Source organism: Lemur catta, chromosome 14 (genome assembly GCF_020740605.2).
Source record: "Lemur catta isolate mLemCat1 chromosome 14, mLemCat1.pri, whole genome shotgun sequence".
Taxonomy (NCBI): Eukaryota; Metazoa; Chordata; class Mammalia; order Primates; family Lemuridae; genus Lemur; species Lemur catta.
Window position 1 is genome coordinate 55,524,270 of NC_059141.1, and position 22,972 is coordinate 55,547,241.

General features: G+C 36.7%; 1 protein-coding gene across 2 annotated transcripts in view; it reads right to left on the minus strand.

Moving 5' to 3' along the window:
* Nucleotides 1–969: 969 nt before the first annotated feature.
* Nucleotides 970–22,972, minus strand: part of ADK (adenosine kinase) — a 497,861-nt gene continuing 475,858 nt past the window's right edge. For both annotated transcript variants that reach the window (XM_045568944.1, XM_045568945.1), the window contains exon 11: nt 970–1,349. In XM_045568944.1, coding sequence (XP_045424900.1) covers nt 1,225–1,349 — 125 coding nt within the window. In that variant the 3' untranslated portion in view covers nt 970–1,224. The remainder of the gene's footprint in view (nt 1,350–22,972) is intronic.

Here is a 22,972-nt window from a genome sequence, read left to right on the forward strand (position 1 = left end):
ACATGAATTACTTTCATACAGTTTGAGTCCAAGTTGTAGGTGTGTCCATCACCCAGACAGTGTGCATCGTACCCGTTAAGTGTGAATTTACCCATCTCCTTCTCCCTACTCCCTGAATTCAGTTTTATAAATGTTATCTTTTTTCTTTCAACAATAATCATAATGATAAAAATAGCAGCTACTTATTAAGCACTCACAAGACACCGTAGCAAGTATTCTATACTTGGTATTCTCTCGCAAATCATCTCAATGACCTTGTACATAGAGGTTATTATCCCATTTTACAGAAAGAAAGCTGAGGCTTAAAGATTTGCCCAAGGTCATATAAGGTAACTCAATCTGACTCCAGAGGTTCTCTTATACCATTTTGTCTTCCTTAAAAGAATGATTTATTGGTCTCCAATACTAAGTTATTTTTCAATGTATTATGCTGTTCTTCCTAATTCCATCAGCAAATTAGGTATCATTTCAGGGCCCAGTATTAAATAATGATCTTTCCTCTTTAGTTTGTTGATCACAGGAAAAGACAGAAAAAATTCCCATATGACAAGCTTTCATTTGTGTCAAATTACAGAGTTCCATAAGTACAAGATTATGATTTGAATATTGCAATATAACTTAAAATTTGGCACATTATTTAATTATTCAAAGTTTATTACATGTTTGAGTGCACACTGAAGAGATTATTGGCATAATTTGGCCAGGTAAATATTTCTGTACCTATTTTGACTATTTATCATGTATATATTTTATATATTTATATATGTATGTACATGTTTTATGTACACACACATACTCCTAAATTAAATATATTTGTATAAAAAGCTCAAGATTGATGTGTTAAGATTAATTCATTTAAAAAACCTATTATATTAAATTGCATCTGCATTCAAAGCAGAAATGTAAAAAAGACTAAACAATTTACTAAATACACATGAATTTACAAAGTGGTTGAAAATGAAATAAAAATTTCTATTGAAATGTTATATTCTCGTTTAATTGACATTTAAGTGGCACTATCAAACTATGGAAATAAACATCATTTTTAGGTTGCTGAGATAATAAAGATTCTATGAACATTACTGTACCCTCTAGATTAAGACTGAACATTATTATAGTAGGAAAAGTTGGCAGCTAATTTTCTTCTTTATTAATATGGGAATTCTCAGGAAGCAATCAGGGGGCTGTGTCTGTACTCCCGGGCTTGGGTTTTCTGCTGTTGCATCAGTGGAAGTCTGGTTTCTCGGGAAAGGTGCAGCCAGTCCGTCTAATTATGACACTTGCTGCATAGTGGCCAGCACGGATGCATTCAGTCAGAGGCTTTTCAGAGACCAGTTGAGACAGAAAACCTAGAACATACGAAAAAGAACATGAGTATGTGTAATAGCATCAGAAATGTCATATCTGCTCAGACCAAAATACAGTCTAAGCACCTACCTCTTTCTTCAGCCTTGAGCGTAAGTGGTAAGTCTCAAGCATGAGGTCTTTCCCAAACTTCATGGGCTTCGCCTCATATTTTCTCTGAAGAGCTCAAGTTGGGACATGCCAATTTGCCATCAGGTCAATCTGGTCTTTCTAAGCCTAACCTATCATGCTTTCCTTTCACTTTGAGATTAAAAGTTTATGAGAAAGAAATATTGGCCAAATAATATTACTTTGGGTCTTTATAGCTGAGAATTTATTAGTTATCCCTTTTCTCTTCCTTCTAGATTCCTTCTGTGTTGTTATTCCTAGCTATTTGGACAAAATTCTATTATCTAGATGTCTCCCCAAATATAACTTTGAGAGATGAAAAGTTATAAAGGACTTTATATCTCCCTTTCATTCCCAGAAATAACAGTGAAATAATTTGTGTAGTCAAGCACAATGGACCAGCTTGACATTAAAATAAATTATGATAAGGTAAAAAAAAAAAAGACTTCTGCTTCTGACCAAGATGGAATAAAAGGGACCAAACTTACTTTTCTTCCAGAAACAACAAAAACAAGACAAAATATATGAAACAAAGTTTTTCAAATATTATACCTCAGCCACAAAGGATTCATGAAAGAGGGGAAACAAATGAGGTAAAACATAAAATTGCTCTAGCGTACTGCCTAGAGAGAGTTCCCAGGCTACAACACAAGGAAGGACACCACGCAGATCCTTAACAATATCACTGAGTAGAGAAGATGGAACTGGGAATATAAATAGACCTAAATTAACAAATCTCTAGGCATACTGAGAGAGAGAGAGAGACACAGAGAAGACACAAATTATAAATATTAGGAATGACAAGAGTGGTATCACTATAGAATCTATGTATATTAAAAGGATAATTAGGAAACATCAACAACATAAGTCAATACATCGACAAGTTAGATGAACAGGACAAATTCCTTGAAAGTCACAAATTATCAAATCTTACTCAGGAAGAAATAGGTAACTTGAATAGCACTATATATCTATCAAACATATTTATTTTGTAGCTAAAAAGTTTCTCATATAGAAAGTCCCAGGTCTAGATGGTTCACTGGTAAATTCTACCAAATATATAAGGAAGAAATTAATACCAATGCTACATAAACATCTCAGAAAACTGAAAAGAAGGGAATACTTCCCAATTCATTCTTTGAGGCTAGCATTACTCTGACACCAAAACCAGAAAACTACAGATCAATATTCCTCATGAATATAGATACAAACATTCTAAGAAAATTTTAGCAAATCAAATCCAACAATATATTTGAAAAGATAGTAAGTCATGATAAACTGGGGTTTATTCTAGGAATGCAAGGTTGGTCTAACATTCAAAAATCAATCAATGTAATTTACCAGATTAACTAAAAAAGTCATAAGATCATCTTAATAGATGAAGAAAAAGCATTTGACAAAATCCAACATCCATTCCTAATAAAAACTTTCAGCAAACTAGGAACAGAAGGGAACTTTCTCAATTTAATACAGGGCACTTAGGAAAAAATTACGGCTAATATCATTCTTAAGCCGAATGATGGAATGTTTTCCTCTTAGCATCAAGAACAAAGCAAGAGTGTTTGCTCTTAAACATCATACTGGAGACTACAGCCAATACAAGGCAAACAAAAGAAATAAAAGGCATCAAGATGGAAAAAGAAGTAAAACTGTCACTATTTGAAAATGGCATGATTGTCAACGTCTGTGGTTCTCAACAGTGGGCAGTTCTGCCCCACCACAGGACATTTGGCAAAATATCTAGAGGTATTTTGGTTGTCACAACTAGGGTGGGAGATGCTACTTGCATTTAGTGGGCAGAGGCCAGGGATGCTGCTAAACACTGTACAACGTCGGTAACACCAAAGTTGAGAAATCCCAGTCTATGTAGAAAATCCTGTGGAATCTAGAAAAGAGTTGCTAGAACTACTGAGGTTAGCAAAGTTGCACAATACCAAAATCAGCTGAATATCTATACTAGTAATGTGTATATGTGTTGCAATTATATATACTAGCAAGTAACTATTAGAAATTAATATTAAAAATATTTACCCACAGCATTAAATATGTGAAATGCCTAGGAATAAATCTGACGAAAGTTATGTAAGACCTGCACACTGAAAATGACAAAACAACGCTGAGAGATATAAAAGAAACCTAAAGCAATGGAGATATATAAAGTGTGCATAGGTCAGAAGAGTCAATATTCTTATCAGCTCTGCAGAAATTTCTGTATTGATTCAGTGGAATATCAATCAAAATTCTAGTAGGCATTTCTTCTAGAAACTGACAAGCTGCTTCTAAAATTTATATGAAAATGCAAAGATTAGCTAAAATACAACTTTGAAAAAGAAAAAAGCCAGAGGATTTATGCTACCTGATTTCAAAGCTTATTATAGAATGACAATAATCAAGACACTATAGCATTAGCATATAAAAATAGACAAATAGATCAATGGAACTGAATACAGTCCAGAAATAAACCTACTTCTATGTGGCCAATTGATTTTTGACCAAACTGCCCAAGCAATTCAATGGAGAAAGGATACTCTTTCTAACAAATTATATTATTCATAGAACAAATGGATGCTGTATATGAGGCAAAGAAACACTTTAATCTTTACCTTACACCATCTACAAAAATTCACTTGAAATGAATCATAGATCTAAATGTAAGAGATAAACTATAAAACTCTAAGAAGAAAACATAGGAGAAAATCTTAGTGATCTTGGGTTTGCTAAAGATCACTAAGACATAAAAAGTAGAAACTTTTGGCTGGGCATGGTGGCTCACGCCTGTAATCCTAGCACTTGGAGGACCGCTTGAGCTCAGGAGTTTGAGACTAGCCTGAGCGAGGGCAAGACCGGTCTCTACTAAAAATAGAAAAAGTAGGTGGGCATCGTGGCATGCACCTATAGTCCCAGTTACTCAGGAGGCTGTGGCAGGAGGAATCATCCCTTGAGCCCAGGATTGTGAGGTTGTAGTGAGCTACGTTGATGCCACTGCACTGGGGCAACAGAGCGAGACTCTGCCTCCAAAAGAAAAAAAAAGGACAAACTTTTACAGAAGAAAAAATAATTTAGACTTTGTTAAATATTTTTATACCTCAATAACAAGAAACAACTCAATAAAAAATGGGCAAAAGTATTCAACATTTCAGCAAAGAAGATGCCAAATAGCACATGAAAAGATGTTTAATATCATTATTCATTAAAGAAATGCAAATTAAAATCACAATTAGATACTACACACCCATCAGAGTGGCTAAAATTAAAAAGACAGGCTGGGCGTGGTGGCTCACGCCTGTAATCCTAGCACTCTGGGAGGCTGAGGTGGGAAGATCACTTGAGGTCAGGAGTTTGAGACCAGCCTGAGCCAGAGTGAGACCCCATCTCTACTAAAAATAGAAAGAAATTAACCAGACAACTAAAACTATATAGAAAACATTAGCCGGGCATGGTGGCGCATGCCTGTAGTCTCAGCTACTCGGGAAGCTGAGGCAGGATTGCTTGAGCCCAGGAGTTTGAGGTTGCTGTGAGCTAGGATGACGCCACGGCACTCTAACCCAGGCAACAGAGTGAGACTCCGTCTCCAAAAATAAAAAATAAAAATAAACAAATAAATAAATAAAAGACCAACCATAACAAGTGTTGGCAAGGGTATGGATCAACTGGAACTCTCATACACTGATTGTGGGAATGTAAAATGATAAGACCACTTTGGAAAACCATTTGTCAGTGTCTTGAAAAGCTACAACATACATCTACCATAGGACCTCTTCTATTTCTAGGAATTCACCCAAGGTAATAAAAGCATACACCCACACAAAGACTTGTAACTAAATGTTCACAGTAGCTTTACTTTTAACAGTCCCAAACTGGACACAATCCAAATGGGGATGAGGTGGCAGGAAGGCGGATTACAAAAGGCCATGGGAGTGGTGATACGTCCATAGTGATGGTTTCATGAGTGTATGCCTCCGTCCAAATTTATAAAATTGTACCCTTTAAATATGTGTAGTTTATTGTATGTCAATTATACTGCAATAAAAGTGTAAAAAAAAAGTAAAAAGAAAAAAAGTGTAATTGCAAGATAGGTCAAGAGCAGAAGAATCTGGGCTACTTTCCCCTTAGGGGAAACTTGAGCTGGGGCAGCAGTACTCAGATACTCCGAACAGACGATAATGAGAAACGGTTCTGTAGCCAGACTTCTGGGCCTTCCCCTAGGCCCTGGGCAGCCTGAGGGGGATGAAGGTTAATTGAGAAGCTGTGGTATAATGACCTGTAGAGAGCATTATAAGAGATTTATGTCCTTCCTCTTCTACCATTCTGACCACACAGGCTTTTCCCAGCCAGAGTTGGGGAATGCTCTGTATTAGATGAAATAAATAAGTATTCCCAACCAAAGAATAAAATTAGTATGGTTACTAGGATGATTTATTTTGAAGACATTTGCTTAGACTGTGAAATCATTCTCTCAAGAGGTTTAGTAAGAGTATTTTATCACTGAGTTTTCAGGTAACAGTCAGGGGTCAATATTAACGTTCTGCCAAACTGTGAGACTAAAATGCTCAGTCTACACAGTGAATGGAGCAGATGCCAAGTTCAGAGTCAGATCAGCTTACAATGGAAACACGTCTCCTAGACGCCTTATAAGCAACATCTGTTTTCCTCATTTCTCCTGGTATGATCTTTATGAGAAAAAGAAAACTTATGTTTATGAAATATTTTTGTGAATCGAATGTACTAGTATCCTCTTTCTCAGAGAAGAGCTACTTGATGAATGAAGCGAAGTGCTCTGAAGAATCTTTTGCTTTGACAAGTAGAAAACCCAGATGTTGAAAAAAGCTAAGACCTTTGCCCAAGGTGAATATCAGTTTTTCAATAATCGATTTTTAAAAACCAGCTCAGCTGAAAGACAGATATTACATAATCAATTAAAAGCAGAATCTTTAAAAAGTAGCTGATGTGACTCTTAAAAGTTGTATAAAATTATTAAAAAAAACAAAGGGAGCTTATATTTAAAGAACTGTAGTGAATCCTTTTATAATGAATAAACATCCCCAAGATACATTTTTATTATGGAAAATATACATAACATAAAATTTACTATTTTAACAATTTTCAAATGCACAATTTGGTGACAATAAGTACATTCACAATGTTGTGCAATTATCACCTCTATCCATTTTCAGAACTTTTGCAACACACCAACAGGAACTCTGTACGCTTTAAACAATAACTCCCCATTCCTCTTTACCTCTAGCCCCAGTAACTGCTATGCTACCTTTTTGTCTCTATGAATTTGCCTATTCTAGGTACTTCATGTAAGTGAGATCATACAATATTTGTCCTTTTGTGTCTGATTTATTTCACTTAGCATAATGTTCCCAATATAATTTTAAGCTTAGATTTTTAATTATTAGCCTGCCTAAAGTATATTTTATTTGGAAAGAATTTCAAATTCAGACAAAAGTTGGAGGACTAAAAACAGTACAAAAAGCACCTGTATATCCTTTACCCAGATGCACAATACTGTTAACATTTGCATGTACTCTTTCTCTTTATACAATTTTATTTCCCTGGACTATTTGAGAGCACTGAGAGCAAGTTACATTTATCATGGCTTTTTTTTTTTTTTTTTTTTTGGAGACAGAGTCTCACTTTGTTGCCCAGGCTACAGTGCTGTGGCATCAGCCTAGCTCACAGCAACCTCAAAACTCCTGGACTCAAGCTACAGGCATGTGCCACCATGCCCGGCTAATTTTTTCTATATATTTTTAGTTGTCCAGCTAATTTCTTTCTTTCTTTTCTTTTTTTTTTTTTTTTTTAGGAGAGATGGGGTCTCGCTCTTGCTCAGGCTGGTCTTGAACTCCTGATCTCGAGCGATCCTCCTGTTTTGGCCTCCCAGAGTGCTAGGATTAGAGGCGTGAGCCACCATGCCTGGTCTTATCATGGCTTTTTACCTATAAATACTTCAGTGTATCTTTCCTGAGAATAAGGATATTCTCTTACATAGCCACAGGCCAGTTATCAGCTTCAGTAACACCATTATAATATTGCTATCTAATTTACTGTCTATATTCCAATTTTGTCAATTACTGAATAACGTGCTTCACAGAAATTTTCCCCTCCAAGAGAGAATCTAGTTTAGGATTTAACTGTTACATCATTTTGGTCTTCTTTAATCTGGAACATTTCCTCAGTCTTTCTATGACTTTTGTGACCTGGACATTTTTGAAAATATAGTCATCTGCTACATACTTTTTAATAGAGTGATTCTCATTTTGGATTTGTCTGATATTTCCTCATGATTAAATTCAGACTACACATTTCTGGGCAGAACATTACATAAATTATGTTGTATCCTTCTCAGGGTATCACATTTAAAGGCACATCATGTCCATCTGCTGTTTACTGGTGATACTAATTTTGATCACGTGATCAAGATGTCCTGTTTCTCCATTGTATAGTAACTATTTTTTCTTTGCATCTAACAAGCAGTTTGTGGATAGACAATTTAAGTCCATGCAAGTATTCTGCTCCTCATCAAAAGTCCCCACCCATCTCCTCAATTTAGTATCCACTCATAATGCTTAACTGAAGCAGCTCATACTGTGACGATTTTCCAACTCCAGCATACCTTTCTTTTTTTTTTTTGAGACAGAGTCTCGCTTTGTTGCCTGGGCTAGAGTGAGTGCCGTGGCGTCAGCCTAGCTCACAGCAACCTCAAACTCCTGGGCTTAAGCGATCCTACTGCCTCAGCCTCCCGAGTAGCTGGGACTACAGGCATGCGCCACCATGCCCGGCTAATTTTTTAATATATATATATTTTAGTTGGCTAGATAATTTCTTTCTATTTTTAGTAGAGACAGGGTCTCGCTCTTGCTCAGGCTGGTCTCGAACTCCTGAGCTCAAGCAATCCACCCGCCTCGGCCTCCCAGAGTGCTAGGATTACAGGCGTGAGCCACCGTGCCCAGCCAGCACAACTTTAATATTTACCAGTTAACCCTCGCCATTCCACCATAAACAAGAGCTTACCCTTTCTCCAATTTATTGTTTTTAAATGTATTTATTATCAATAAGGATGCACAGATTCTTTTTATAAATTAATAGTTTATAATTTCTTATGGCCCTTAATTAATATGGTGCTTAAAATGTCATAGTTTTTGCCAGTGGGATCTCCTTCAGGCTGGTGGCTCCTGTGTCCTTGGATGTGCCTTCACATTATTTTTGATCACTTCTTTATGTCCTAGGCTCAGCTATGCCCTGCAATCAGCCATTTCTCCGAGGATAGCTGGTTCCTTTTAGCATGGAATGGTATTAGACCAAGATCTGGGTGGTAGGTGTATTCTAGCTTTTGGACCCTATCGATGAACAGAGGTAGGAAGCATGCTCGTATAAATACTCACTCACGTACACAATACACACTTATATCCATAAATGCACCCAGACCTATTTTAGAAACTGAGTTGAAGCCGATACTTGCAATCCCAATGCATCCCTACAGGGTTCTTGCCTTTCCCCATTCCATTATTTGTATGTTCCTTCTTCTACAGTGAGAACCCTAGCTTCCAACAATATCAACACGTTTATTCACTCAATTTTGTAATACATCTAAACTGGTTTCAGAATCGCTTTACCTCTAACGCTACAAAAAAAAAATCTAATAAAGAGTTTAGGGCTGGTTTGCGGTTCTCCCATGTAGTCAAATACTCTGTTCGGTACGTTACTTAGATTAGTTCTCTTTTTTACCCTCCCTTCGGGGGACCTCATTTTGCTTAGGAAAAGATTGGGAAAAGAGTGGGGTCCATGTGTTCTAGTTTGCTTTCAGTTTTAGTTCCTCTCCCCACATTCTATCCTTTGATTTAATGTTATTTTTAAAAACATGTAGAACATTCACATGTTTCTGAAGGTAAAAACTCTATAAAAGCTATACTCAGAGAAACGTCACTTTCTTTACCCTATGCCTCCTTCCCCATCCCTTGTAGGTAACCAGTCTCACTGTCTTCTGGTTTATCCTCCTCTATTCTTTTCATGGAGGTAAACAGATACATTTATATTTTCTTACTTCCTCTTCTTTTTTCCCCCCACACAAAAGGAGGTAGCTCTCTTGCCCTTTGTTTTTTTCACCCAAAAATATCTCCTGGAAAGCATTCCACATCAATTCACAGAGCTCCTCCTCATTTTTTTTCAGTTTTACAGCTGCATAGTACTTACTACCTCAGTGTATAGATACACCATAGTTTACTCGATCCATCTCGGACATTCATATATAGTTTTCAGTGTTTTGCAGTTACAAATAATGCTGCAATGAGTATCTTTTGCATATGTATCTTTGTGTTGTTAGGGGTGTGTCTTCAGGATAAATTCTAGAAGATATGGAAGGGTAGATACATATAGTTTCGTTAGATATTACCAAATTCCCCTTCATAGGGTTGAACCATTTTGTATTTTCGCTAGTAATGTATAAGCGTGCCTGTTTCCCCACAACCTCTCCAACAGAGTGTATTGTCCAGCTTTTGAATTTTGTCAGTCTGATGGGTTAGAAAAGATATTTCAGTGTAATTTTAATTAGCATTTTTCTTATTATGAGTGAAGTGACACATCTTTTTGCATGTTTAAAGAACAAATTTTTGCGAATTGTTTGTTTTTATTTTTTGCTTATTTTTCTATAGGATTTTTTTGTCTTTTTTCCCCCACCCTCTATTTTTAAAAGTTCTTTGCATTTTAGGGATATTATTCCAATAGTGTTTTAGGAAAAAAATACCAACAATAATAATATACTACTAATATATTCAAATACTGTACTGTGTCAGCAAGTAAATGAAGTACTCTTTCATATTTTATTCACCGAAACACAGCCTCAGGCCCCAGAGTGTGGTTGGTAAACACTATAGTAGATAAATATGGCTTGCAGATAAAAAAATTTTTTTTTTAAAGTTTGCTCTTTTTAAGTAAAGATTTTGGGCTTACCAAGAGTCCAAGAAGCAAAAATCTTAAATAACTGACTTGGAATGTGTGTTCAATATGAGAAAGTCTCTTAGGAGCCCTTTTTGCTAGTGCCATTAGCTTGTGGTCCTTCTCAGTAAATCATCTTGAAAACGATGGGTAAGGCTCTGTATACATGCTTTTCAACACAGCCAAGAGAACAGGAACAGGACATGTTACACTGGAGAACAAGAAACATCAACACAGGTTTCCACATCAAGAATTCATATGCTGAGGCAATTGTTGCCACCTTTTTACTTTGGTTCCTTCTATCTTTTTATAGATAGGTTTATCTAAGGGTCTCTGAGGCATTTCCCAGCTTTAGACCACATTATGCACTTCAGTTCCTCTAGCTGTTGAGGCATAAGGTAAGTGAGAACCTCTCACTGACGATGAGTTTGATTCCTACGGTTACTGTTGGCTGGCTCTGAATCTTGGAACTCTCTCTCCAAATAAACCTCTGTTCATTAACAAATAGTGAAGCCTATTATCTTCTGGTTGCTTTTCTTTGGACTTTTACTAATGTAATTGTGTAATTATGTGATCAATTTTAGCTCAACTATATCTAGGGTCTGAGATAAGGCTTGAAACCTATATTTAAACTGTACAGATAGGAGGTGCCAAGAGAGTTTCCTCAAATCACATAGAGATTGTTGGTGTGGGCAAAAGGCTATTTGACTGGCTAGCTTAAGCTGTCTATTCCAGTGGTTACCATAGAAGAGATGTAATATCTAGAATTCTCTTGGTGTCATTTACAGAGAGTTGAGAAATACTGTCAGTGGGTATGGAAGCCTTAATACAGACACTTACTTAGTAAGAGCCAGAGGTATTTTAGAAGCAAATGAACAAAGTCAGTGAGTCAATTTTTTCTTTTCCATATACAGTTCCTTCACTAATAGTTTTCATGGTGGCTGGAATTAAAAACCCAGTAGATTTCATTATTGTTCATTCTACATTCAGCAGTAAAAAAGGATTTATTAGCATTTCTAGTTGTCAACAAGTAAGAATGCCATGCCACACTGACATTATAAACTTGGAAAAATAAAGTCTTTTTTTTTTTTTTTGAGACAGAGTCTCACTCTGTTGCCCAGGCTAGAGTGAGTGCTGTGGCGTCAGCCTAGCTCACAGCAACCTCAAACTCCTGGGCTTAAGCAATCCTCCTGCCTCAGCCTCCCGAGTAGCTGGGACTACAGGCATGTGCCACCCTGCCCGGCTAATTTTTTCTATATATGTTTTTAGTTGGCCACATAATTTCTTTCTATTTTTAGTAGAGACAGGGTCTCACTCTTGCTCAGGCTGGTCTCGAACTCCTGACCTCAAGCGATCCACCCGCCTTGGCCTCCCAGAGTGCTAGGATTATAGGTGTGAGCCACCGTGCCCGGGTGAAATAAAGTTTTAATAATTTACTTTTTACAAGTGTCAGCATATTATATTATTTTGAAATTGTTTTCCCAAAGATACAGCACAAACATATGTCAGTGACTATACCTTTATCTTCTTACATAGCTCCAAGAGACCTTTAATATATAGTAAACCAGAATGTGTATATGTAGAATTTAAAGATTTTAAAACATTTTTGGGAATATGTATAATTTGTTCTAAAATCTCATTTTACACTAAATTTAAATTATTATGCATCTAGGTAGTACTTTGTTACCTGGCAAAATACACAAATGTATATGTGTTGAAAATGGATTTTAAGCCGTATAATTTAAAGGTCAGAGAAAACTAATAGTGTAGAATAGAGCAATACCTCCCGTATATGAAGTCTGCAGCCACAGCTACTTTCATGGCCATCCACAGTACTCCTATAAGGACTCTCAGGCCTTCACTAAGAGCCTGTTTAGTTTATGTTTACTAAAGCAAGTGGAAAATTTTTTGTTTGTTTATAAAAGTGATATCCAATAAATGTAGAAAATGTAGACAAAATAAAACAGAATTAGAAAATAAATAAAATACAAATATAGTTCCATTAAAAAGAATAATCAATGCTATTTAACACAGTATGAAAGTCCTAATGAGAGCAATAAGACTAAAAAAATTTAAGAATTATAAAGGAAAAAATAAATTTGTCAATATTTTCTGTTGAGAGCTCTGTATATAGAAAAGCCCCAAAGAATCTGTGAATTGTTGGACTAAGAGAGTTTAGAAAGACTGTTGGATACTAAAGAAATGTACAGATCAGTTATTCATATATATACACGTGTGTGTATAGATACATATATACACATAACACAGCAAGATTTTAAAAAATATAATTGGTAAAAATACAAAAGCAATACAAGTTTGCCAGCCTTTAATTGAAGAAAATTATAAAACTTTACTAAGGGCCGGGTGCGGTGGCTCACACCTGTAATCCTAGCACTCTGGGAGGCCGAGGCTGGAGGATTGTTTGAGCTCAGGAGTTCGAGATCAACCTGAGCAAGAGCGAGACCCCATCTCTACTAAAAATAGAAAGAAATTATCTGGACAGCTAAAAATATGTATAGAAAAATTAGCCGGGCATGGTGGTGCATGTCTGTAGTCCCAGTTACTTGGGAGGCTGAGGCAGGAGGATCGCTTGAGCCCAGGAGTTTGAGGTTGCTGTGAGCTAGGCTGATGCCACGGCACTCTAGCCCAGGCAATAGAGTGAGACTCTATCTCAAAAAAAAAAAACCAAACAAACAAAAAACAAAACTTTATTAAGAGACATTACAAAGGACCTAAATGGAGAGATATGACAGGTTTTTGGACACATTTAAAACAAATTTAATCATAGTCTCAGCAAGGTTTTGGGGAACCTGACATGTTGATTCTAAAACTTATATGAAAATACAAAGGATCAAGAATAGCCAGACATTCCTATCAAAGAGAAATAAGACAGGAGGGACTTGCTTTACGAAATTCAACACCTATATGAATCTATAATAATAAGTATAGTGTTTATTTGCACAAATATATTAATAGATAAATAGTACAAAGGAAGAGAGCCCCCAAACAAACCTATGCAAATGTGGAAACCTGAGCTACAACAGAGTTGCCATTGCAAATCCATGGGGAAAGGATGGTGTATTAGAAAAATAGTGTGTAGGCAATAGTTTTCAACTTGGAAAAATAAAATTACCTCACTCCATATTAAAAAAACAATTCCAGTTGTATTAATGAATTAAATGTAAATGGCAAAACTGTAAGACTTTTAGAAGAAATAAAGAAGAATATGTTCTAGAGGTAGGAAGGATTTCTTAAATAAGATACAAAAAGCAGAAACCATAAAATAAAAGATTGATTCAACTATGCTAAAATGAAAACTTCTGTTTCTCATATGCTACCTTTAAAGAGAGGGGGAAAAAAACAAGTTTGTTTTCTGGATACTAACAAAGGATTAGTAGCCAGAATATATTGAAGAAATTCTATATATTAAGAAAAAACAATCCAATAGAAAATTAGGCAAATATCTTGAACAGGCATTTCATCAAGGGGAAGCAAGATGTTCAACTTCATTAGTAGTGAGGGAAATGCAAATTAAAAGCACAATGAGATCCTACTACAAATCCACTGGTTTAGCAAAAATTGAAGAATCTGACAATGCCACCTGATGACGAGGATACCCTGTAACGCTTACAGAGCTGGTAGCAGTTTAAATTGGAACAGTGAATTTAAAAAATGATTTGGCATTACCTAGCAGACTAAGCATTTTTCACAACTAAGTATATATTCTAGAGAAACTCTTGCACCACCAAGACACATGTATTAAAATATTTAGAGCCACACTGTTAATAAAGTAAGTCCCCACTTAATGTTGTTGATAGGTTCTTGGAAACTGCAATGTACGTCAAAACCAATTTTACCATATGCTAATTGATATAAACAAGAGTTAAGTTCATATGGCATATTTCTGGTCACAAAAACATCACCAAACTTTTAAATAAAGACCCAAAATAGGCAGGGCGCGGTGGCTCATGCCTGTAATCCTAGCACTCTGGGAGGCCGAGGCGGGTGGATTGTTGGAGCTCAGGAGTTTGAGACCAGCCTGAGCAAGAACGAGACCCCATCTCTACTAAAAATAGAAACAAATTATATGGACAACTAAAAATATATAGAGAAAAAATTAGCCGGGCATGGTGGCGCATGCTTGTAGTCCCAGCTACTCGGGAGGCTGAGGCAGGAGGATTGCTTGAGCCTAGGAGTTTGAGGTTGCTGTGAGCTAGGCTGACGCCACAGCACTCTAGCCTAGGCAATAGAGTGAGGCTCTGTCTCAAAAAAAAAAAAAAAAAAAAAAAAAAAAAAAGACCCAAAATACGTCCAATATTAAACACTGAAATAAATGTGACTATACATATATTTAAGAAAGATTAATAAAAACAAGTAAGATAATTATTTACCCACTTTTTGGTCAATCAGTGAATGATGACAGTCATAGTGGTAGTGGGTTAAATCAAGGAATAAATGTTTACAAAGTGAAAATTGTAAGGAGTACCTCTGTCTACCACACAGTTCAAAAACAATCTGACAAATATTGCAGGCTCGCTGAGCTCTTTCCTACCGCATTGTTTGTTGCCATGTGTTTGTATGGTTATCATCTACTTTATGAATTTTTATTTTACAATCATTTGTATTCATTCATTTTCCAACCTGCTTATTTGAGTTCAGGGTCATGGGTGGCTGGAGCCTATCCTGGCAGCTCAGGGCACAAGACAGGAACCAACCCTGGACAGGATGCCATTCTGTCACACGGCATACTCACTCACACAATCATACTGGGACAATTTAGACACACCCATTAACCTAATGTGGACATCTGTGGGATGTGGGAGGAAACTGAACACCAGAGAAAACCCATGCAGATGTCAGGAGAACATGCAAACTCCACAGACAGTGGCCCTGGCCAGGAATCGATTTCTTTTCTCATCAGTGGATAGTGAAATGACATTAGTCAAAGACCTGCTGTGTATGTTTATACACACACACGTATACACACATACATACATATGTACATATACATGTGTATATATACATATATATCATGTGGTAGATATTGTTCTGTAGCCTGCTTTTTTCAGTTAATAATATATTATCTAAACAATGTGATACTCTTTTTCACTTAGATTAGCAAAGATAAAAATATTTAATACAATGTATTATCAAAGACAAGTGAGCATTCTTATATATGGGAGTCTTAAGTTAGCACCCTTTATAAAGGGCACTTCTGCGATATCTATCAAATTTTTAAGTGCGTACAGCCTTCAGCCCAGCAATTATACTTTTAAGAATTTATCATACGTATATATGCATGTGTTCAAGGGCATATGTATTAATAGAAGCACATTCATTTTAGCATTGCTCATAATAAAAAAGACCAATTTAATATCAGTACTATTTTTTAATACACAGCCCATATTAAAATATCCCTGATTTTCTCAGTAATATTCCCTATAAATGTTTTTTTTCCTTCTCCAGAATCTAATGCAGGATTACAGGTTGCTTTAGTTGTCAAGTTCTTTTAGTCTTTTAATCTAGAAAGTACCCTGCCTCTTCAGTATTGCAAGAGTTTGGCATTTTTGGAGGTCAGATCCATGGAATACATTTTAGAAACGCATTTATTCAAAATAGTAAAAAAAAACCAAAAACAAAAATTTTGTATGTATATCTTAAAAGGTAAGATTCTAGAGTTGAGATGACTTTTATTTTCTTCTGTTTGCTTTCATTTTCTAAATATTCTATGATATGCAAACTGACCAAGAGGTTAAAACAATTCTATATAACAAGCAATATTACTCTTATAATCAGAAAAAATCAATAAACCTTTTAAAAAATAACATAAGAACATTTAACTATTCAGAAAAACAGTTATTAACTGTTCAAGAGTTTAATTCATTAACTCATTCAAGAGTTTCAGCTAAGTAATGTTTTATTCTAACAGTTTTCCATTCATGACTTTGGAGTTCATTAATAATTGTAGCCACTTGGGACAGAGCTTTCCACAAAGTAAATCAGTACAAGTATCAGTATAAGTGCAGTGAAATTGGTCACTCTTCTTAGAAGATTCCTCAAGGACATAAAGATTGTCACTCTTTTCTGTATTCTACTCTTAGGCTTAGGGAAATACAGGCAGTTTTAGAGAAGGCAATTTATAAAGTTTCTTAAGGAACCTTAGCACAAATTTTCATCCCCAAATGAAATCTTCATTTATAGAAGCTATGTACCAAGTAAATCAGTATGCAGCTTGTGAAATGGCAATTCAAGGACTAATGTCTCCCTCACAAGGAATGCCGGGAAAATTTCTGAAAGAATTAAGCAGAAAGGATCACTGTACTTGGATAGAGTGGCTGTCATGTGATATCAGTGAAAACAAGCATTTTGGTAAAAACTGTGAGGTCACTGGCCATAGGACACAAATGTAATCCTTAGGACCTCAGGACAGTGTGATTAAGTTAGGAAACACAGACCACAGATATATACTCAAGATGTTGGTACAGAGAGATAGGTGGAAGAAAAGTTTTTCCACTTGGACTTTTTTTTTTTTATTTAATTAATAGACTTTGCTTTTTTTTCCGAGCAGTTTTAGGTTTACAGGAAAATTGAGCAGAAAATAGGGTTCCCATATACCCTCTCATCCCCTCCCTCCCCTCACCCCAAGTTTCCCCTATTACTACCATCTTGCATTAGTGTGGTACGTTTGTTATAATTGATGAGCCATTATTAATATATTATTATTAAATAATGTCTGTAGTTTACCTTAGAGTTCACTCTTTGTGTTGTATATTCTATGGGATTTGACAAATATACAGTGACCTTTATTCACCATTAAAATATAATACAGAACAGTTTCACTGCCTTAAAAATCCTCAGTGCTTCACCTATTCTTCCCTTCCTCCTTGGCCCACAGTCCATGGGAACCACTGATCTTTTACTGTCATCATAGTTTTGCCTTTTCCACAATGTTGTATACAGTCATGTGTCACTTAAGGACAGGGACACATTCTGAGAAATGTGTCATAAGGCAATTGTGTCATTGTGTGAATGTTATAGAGTATACTTACACAAACCTAGGTGGTGTAGCCTACTACCTACCTAGGCTTTATGGTATAGCCTATTGTTCCTAGGCTATAAGCCTGTATAGCATGTTACTGTACTACTGAATACCGTAGGAAATTGTAACATAGTGATAAATATTTGTATATCTAAACATAGAAAAAGGTACAGTAAAATATGGTATTATAATCTTGTGAGACCACTGTTGTACATGCAGTCCATCACTGACTGAAATGCCATTGTGTGGTGTCTCACTGTAGTTGGAATCATACAGAATAGAGCTTTCAGATTGGCTTCTTTCATTTAGCAATATGCATTTAAAGTTAAAGTTCCTCCATGTCTTTTCATGGTTTGATAGCTCTTTTTTTTTCGAGATAGAGTCTCTATTGCCCAGGCTATAATGCCGTGGCATCAGCCTAGCTCACAGCAACCTCAAACTCCTGGGCTCGAGCGATCCTCCTGCCTCAGCCTCCCGGGTAAAGAGGCTACTCACTACCACACCTGGCTAATTTTTTCTATTTTTAGTTGCCTGGCTAATTTTTGTTTCTTCTATTTTTAGTAGAGACAGGGTCTCACTCTTGCTCAGGCTGGTCTCTAACTCCTGACCTCAATTGATCCTCCTGCCTCGGCCTCCCAGAGTGTTAGGATTACAGGCGTGAGCCACTGTGCCTGGCAGCTCATTTCTTTTTATCAGCTGAATCATATTTCATTGTCTGAATATACCACAGTGTGTTTATCCATTCACTTATTAAAAGACGTCTTGGTTGCTTCTAAGTTTTGTCAATTATAATAAAACTACTATGAATATTTGTGTGCAGGTTTTTGTGCAGACATAAGTTTTTAACTCATTTGGGCAACCAAGCAGCATATGGGTCATCTGGTAAGAATATGTTTAGTTTTGTTAAGAAACTGCCAAACTATCTTCCGAAGTGCCTGTACCAGTTTGCATTTTCATCAGCAGTGAATGAGAATTTCTGGTACTACACATCCTTGCCACATACGCCACAAGTACAAACTTAAGATGTTGGTAAAAGCAGATGAGTGAAAGAAAGGTTTTTCCATTAAAACAAATTCTTAATATTTACTTAAAAGTAAAAACCTCCCAAAACAAATTGAATTGTTCAAAATTATATGCATTATGTCCCAAACTCACTTATCTATTCCAGTGCTTTGTCAACTTATTCACTTTACTGTATGTATGTTGTCTTCAGAAAGTTACACAATTCACCTCAGACTATGTTGATATTCTCCATGGCTTTGGCTCAGATCTTGAGGACTAGGTACAATGACCTAATGCATCATTTGCATTCCTGATTGCCATAATCCTAGGATTTCCCTGCTGCCTTCATCCCTCGCCCCACTCCAGCTCATTCATTTAAGTTACCAGTGTTCTTTATACATGAGTAATATCAAACTTCACACTGTACAGCAGTGACAAGTTAATTACACAGTTATTAAGAGATAATGTGGGACTAGTAACATAAGTTATCATGTAATTACCTTTGTTCTTAGAGGCATTACCATGTAATTAAAGCAAACCTGATATAGTATTTTACAGCAACTAATATAGTACTGAACTCAATTCTCTCTGTGTCCCTCCCTATACAAAATTTGCTCTCAGTCATTTCTGGGTCAATCTGGTTTTTCAATTCTTTGTTTATTTTCTATCTTTCTTAGATATGTGCTCCTTAGTGATGATTTATGTGCTGCCTTAAACTGGCTTGCTTAAACTTCTTATTTTCTATACCAGTGGTTAGCAGATATATGCTGGCACACTGCACACAAGGCAGTAAACTTAAAGACTCTATGTTTTTTAAAGGTTGTATTTTTATGACCTCCAGCTGTTTTAGGAAAAGGAGTAAGAAATAAATTAAAACTTTGACTAATTTGAATCCTCAATTTACTAGACTCATACCATTACCACTTCTACACTAGATTTTTATTATAAAGAAGCAAATTAAAAGACAGTTAAAACCTAGACTGTATCAAAAGTATCTTGATTCATTCAACCAACCAACAGCTATTAAATGTGCAGGTACTAGGCTAGACACCAAAGGATTCAAAGATGGAGAAAACACAGTGTTTGTCCTTAAGGATTTTACAGCTTTAAGAGAGAAAGTCACATATGTACTTTAAAAACAGCATAATAACAGTTTAGGGACATTTAGAAATGTTTCCTGGAGAAGGTGACATGAGTTAAGCCTTGAATGAATAACCTTTTGCAGAAAAGATGGACATTATAAGCAGAAGAAAAAGCAAGTACTGTTGACATGACAAAGCACATTTTGGAAAATAGTTAAGGTCAGCTGAATTGGGGACATGGCAGGAAAGCCAAAATTGTTAAGGATCTTGCACGATGTGATATGGATTTATACGGTAATCAGTAGAAAGCCAAAACCTTTGAGCAGGGGAGGCATATAACCACATTGCTCTTAGGCAGCTAATCCTGGCAGAAGCGTGGAGTATAAACTTACTAGGAAAGCGGTTGTTAGCAGGGAGATCAAGTAGGAGTCTACTGCAGTACTTTCGAAACGGTTCTCAAAGGGTGGCTCCTGAACCAATGGCTTCGGCATCACCTCATCCCCACCACAGACCTCCTGCATCAGTAACTCTGGGGGAGGTTCCAGGAATTTGTCTTTTAACAAGTCCTCCAAGTGATTCTAATGCATGCTCAAGTTTGACAATCACTGTTTTAGGTGACAGATGTGATGTGGGCGCTGATAAAGGTTAAAGAGTTGAGAACCACTCTGTGGCCTAAAGCTAAGGAAACTGTGTGGAAAGTGAAACATAGGGTGTGTCCCAGGCTCAGTTTATGTCAAGTGCTCTTCACCAGAGATTCTCACTGACTTCTTTTGGAGGAGCCACTTTTTACCCCATTCCCACCCGAAAGTGGAGGAATGGCAGCAATGATCCTAGGTAGGACAGGGCAAGGGTTCTCTTATGTGATGCACTGAACCCTCTACTGGACATTTTTGCAAACCAAATAAGTCTCTAAGTTTGGGAGTGTGCATGTGTATTAGGGGAGCTGAGAGTGATGTCAGAAATCAGTTTGGAGATCTACTGCATAACTTCAATATATTCTATAAAATCTCGATTGGAGTCTCTGACCTGTTTATGCCACTGCCTATTACAGCAGGATCTGATGTTCAGGATCATGATTCTGAGAATAAATTTTTCATATTTGTACTACAGTTACTTAGGACAATTGATATTATATATTGCCTTCGTTCCTGACACGTTTCTCTCCACAAATGCTTCTATCTTAAATAACAGTAATGAAAAGGTAGCTGTGCTTAGTCTCTCTGTTCCTGGATTAGTCACATACACATCTTAGCACAGGTTAATTTTAGATCAAGGTGACCTGATACTAATGTATGGCCTACCCTATTTCTTGACTCACTCAATCTCTCTGACAACGTATCTCAATAACCAAATTCCTAGGTATACCAACTAGAATGGTTTTTATTTGACTGTAGAGAACAAGTGTGCAGCTGTGCATATGACTGATTGATTGATACAGTCATTCCCAACTAATATTTATTGAGGGGCTACTTTATTTCAGGCACTGTGCTGGATCTTGTGGATACATTGGTGAATAAGACACATACAGTCCCTGTTCTCCTGAAACTTATATTTTAATGGAGGAAATAAACAAAAACAAGTAAAGAAGATCATTCTAGAGGATGTTGAAGACTATTAAGAAAAAGAACCGTGTGTAACAGTAAAGAACAGTAGTCAAGAGACCCATGTTAAGATGATTAGAGAAAACTTTTAAAGGGTAAGGGAAGAGCATTCTAGGCAAAGTAAACTCCATATGTGAAGAGTTTAAGGCCTCAAGGAAGACTGACTGGTATAGCTGGAGTATGCAGGCAAGGGGGAAAACGGCATGTAATAAAGGTGTGGGGACAGTAGATCATATAGATTCTTTTAGAACACTAGGGGCTTAGATTTTTAGTCTAAGAGCAGTAAGAAGCAACTCAAAGTCTGTAAGTGGGGCAATGAAATACTTCAATATCTTCCCAACATGATTATTTTAGCTATAGTACAGAAAATGGAATGAAGTTCCAGAAAGAGTGAAAGGAAGTATATTACTTAGGAAGCTACTGTAGTGGAAAACAGGCCTGAGCTAAAGTCATGACAGAAAAATAGAAGTGGATGAATTTGTGATGAGGATTTGAGATATATCGTTAAAAATGAATCAGAAGTACTCACTGAAGGTTTAGACAGAGGAATGAAAAGATTCGAGAATGACTCCTAGGTTTCTAGCTTGAGATACAAGGTTTTTGATGTTCTATGTATTGGTGATGGATGAATCATGTTACACGGATCATTTTCAGAAATGTACACATGGGAAAACTAAAGTAGACAAGGCAGGCAAACACAATGTTTATAGAGTCACCCATCCATTACCCTTTTAAGAAAAATCACTCCCAGAACTGTTGGGGGGTCAGTGGAGATGTTTTGTGCATGTAAATCAACCTTTACTGCTAACTGTAGTAAGGTGTGGGCATCTGATCCAGAGACATACAACTTATGGTTCTTTCAGTGTCCTCCTTGACACTGCACAGAAAGTGAATTGTGCTAATACCCTAGTGTTCGCTTTCAGGAGCCAGAAAGGAAAACAAAGGCTGAGAAGCTGACTAGGAGGCAGGAACAAGCAGACATGCAGTGCAGCTGAGTAACATTAGTGAGTGAAGCAGTACAGTGAAGATTCATGAATATCTGCAGCTGACGTCTCTAGAACTAACTTGAATCTAGAATCACCATTCAGCTACATTCTCAGTGAAAACTTGTCATTTTGGATCTTACTTGAAATTTGAGAGTCCTCTTAATAACAGGTAACAATGAATCTTTACTACATGTCAGGCATTGTGCTTTATAAACATTACTTCATTTAACTTTCATAATAACATAAAAGAGATACATACTCATTACCTTCATTTTTATAGATGAGGAATCAGGCTTAGAGATGTTAAGTAACTTGTCCATGGTGCCTGCCTTAATCTGTTTGTGCTGCTCAGAATATCTGAGACTGGGTAATATATAAAGAAGAGAAATTTATTTTCTAGGAGTTCTGGTGGCTGCAAAGTTCAAGATCAAGGTGCTGGCATTTGATGTCTGGTGAGGGCTGTCTTGCTATGTTCTCACATGGCAGAAGGTGGAAAGGCAAGCGAGGACAGAAGGGCAGGCCAGCCAAATGCTGCATGAAGCCTCTTTTATAAGGGCCTTAATCACATTAACATGGAAGGAGCCCTCATGGCCTAGTCATCTCTTTTTAAAAGAAATTTTTATTCTTTAGAGACCGGGAGATGAGGGAAATCTCACTATGTTGTTAAGGCTGGACTCAAACTCCTGGGCTCAAGCAATCCTCCAGCCCCAGCCTCCCAAGTAGCTGGGACTACAGGTGCGAGCCCAGCTCCCAATTACTTCTTAAAGGCCCCACCTCTTCATACTATCATACTGGCAACACCTGAATTTTAGAGGGGACACATTCCAATTATAACAGTCCCACAACTAG